This window comes from Lolium rigidum, chromosome 5, assembly GCF_022539505.1.
Source record: "Lolium rigidum isolate FL_2022 chromosome 5, APGP_CSIRO_Lrig_0.1, whole genome shotgun sequence".
Taxonomy (NCBI): domain Eukaryota; kingdom Viridiplantae; phylum Streptophyta; class Magnoliopsida; order Poales; family Poaceae; genus Lolium; species Lolium rigidum.
The window spans coordinates 142,143,782-142,145,364 of NC_061512.1; the positions used below are offsets into that span (position 1 = coordinate 142,143,782).

The 1,583-nt window shown below is 50.6% G+C and overlaps 1 protein-coding gene across 1 annotated transcript; it reads left to right on the plus strand.

Annotated features, from left to right (window-relative positions):
• The first annotated feature begins 252 nt into the window (after positions 1–252).
• LOC124656488 (enoyl-[acyl-carrier-protein] reductase, mitochondrial-like) lies at positions 253–1,218 on the plus strand. Its single transcript, XM_047195221.1, has 4 exons — positions 253–401; positions 472–707; positions 774–917; positions 1,022–1,218. Exons 1-4 carry the CDS (start codon positions 253–255, stop codon positions 1,216–1,218), a joined length of 726 nt encoding a protein of 241 aa, XP_047051177.1.
• The last annotated feature ends 365 nt before the right edge of the window (positions 1,219–1,583 follow it).

The following is a 1,583-nucleotide window of genomic DNA, read 5'->3' on the forward strand; positions in this document are numbered from 1 at the left end:
GCATAAAACATGTCCCTATACAGAAAAATTCATTTTCCTACTTTTTTTTAGCTTTTGAAAAATGTACAGAACGGCGCATATGGCCGAGAGTTATTAGATTGCACAACAAAAGATTAAAATATCAAGAAAGAAGGAAAATATATTGGGCTTTGTTTGGGTTGGGCTGGGCTGAGTTATTGGACTAGTTTATCTTCTATATGCATTACTACAGACGGCAAGAGGCCGAGAGTATTACCTCAGTAGTCAGTAACAATGGCGTCAGCGCTCCGCCTGCCGCCGTCGACGGCGGCGCGCCTCCGCTTCTCTCGCAGCCTTCCCTTCTCCGCCGCCGCGTCGCTCTTCTCCCCGCCCTCCAAAGCCGTCCTCTACGACCAACACGGCCCTCCCGACCAAGTCCTCAGGTATCGATCTCTCTTCCGCACTATCCCGAGCACCAATTCTCCAACTATTTGACACCGCAATCTGGCCAAGGGTGTCGGACGTGCCGCCGGTGGAGCTCGGGGAGCGCGACGTCTGCGTCAAGATGCTGGCCGCGCCCATCAACCCCTCCGACATCAACCGCGTCCAGGGCGTCTACCCCGTCAGGCCTCCCCTCCCCGCCGCCGTCGCGGGCTACGAGGGCGTCGCCCAGGTCCACGCCGTCGGCCCCGCCGTCACCCGCCCCATCTCACCCGGCGACTGGGTCATCCCTTCCCCGCCCTCCTTCGGTGAGCTCTCCCTCTCTCCCCTGTCCTCGCTCCCTGAACTGAAACGGATGCCGTTTGCTGGTGCAGGGACATGGCAGACCTACATTGTGAAGCCGGAAGATGTGTGGCACAAGGTCCGCGACGACGTGCCTGTGGAATACGCTGCTACTGTCACGGTCAACCCCTTGACGGCGCTCAGGATGCTCAAGGACTTTGTGGACCTCAATCCTGGTAATCATCTCTTACTTGCCATCCTTCTCTGCACAATTTCGTTCCCTTAAAAGTTCTGCATTCATGTCAGCTCACGCCATGGCATCCCTTGTGGGCTATATTAGGTGATGCAATTGTCCAAAACGGCGCGACCAGCATCGTCGGTCAGTGCGTTATTCAGCTCGCTAAAGTACAGGGAATTCGCACCATCAATATCATACGGGACAGGTGCACATTCAGCTTGGAAACAAAATACAGAAAATACTACTTGTGTCTTTGTTTTCTAGACGATCGTAATAATTTGCTTAATATGGTGTTCTAATTTCAAAATGCTGTTACCATTGTCATCCTAATTGCTTGCTTCAGTCACCTATTCACCTGTGACTGGATTGTTGTAGGCCTGGCTCAGAAGAAGCAAAGGAGAAACTTAAACAGCTTGGTGCAGATGAGGTATTCACAGAAAGCCAGCTAGATGTGAAGAATGTCAAGAGCTTGCTGGTACAACTCTGCAGCCCGCATTTCGCACCTCACCGTCCTTGAAACCTATTTTATTTACTTGTCAATACGCTAATAGCATGTATTTCTTTGCTATGGTACAACTCTTTTATTTCGAATCAGAGTGTTACCCTTACTTAGGAAAAGCTAATACAGTCTGTCGCTATATAAATTTTTTTTTTTACTAGTCAT

Bases quoted from the DNA above. Each gene is read 5' to 3' on its own strand.
- LOC124656488 (XM_047195221.1), top strand. From the start codon at position 253: ATGGCGTCAGCGCTCCGCCTGCCGCCGTCGACGGCGGCGCGCCTCCGC. The intron at 402-471 runs GTATCGATCTCT...AATCTGGCCAAG, and splicing joins CCTCCCGACCAAGTCCTCAG to GGTGTCGGACGTGCCGCCGG. The intron at 708-773 runs GTGAGCTCTCCC...TTGCTGGTGCAG, and splicing joins CCCTTCCCCGCCCTCCTTCG to GGACATGGCAGACCTACATT.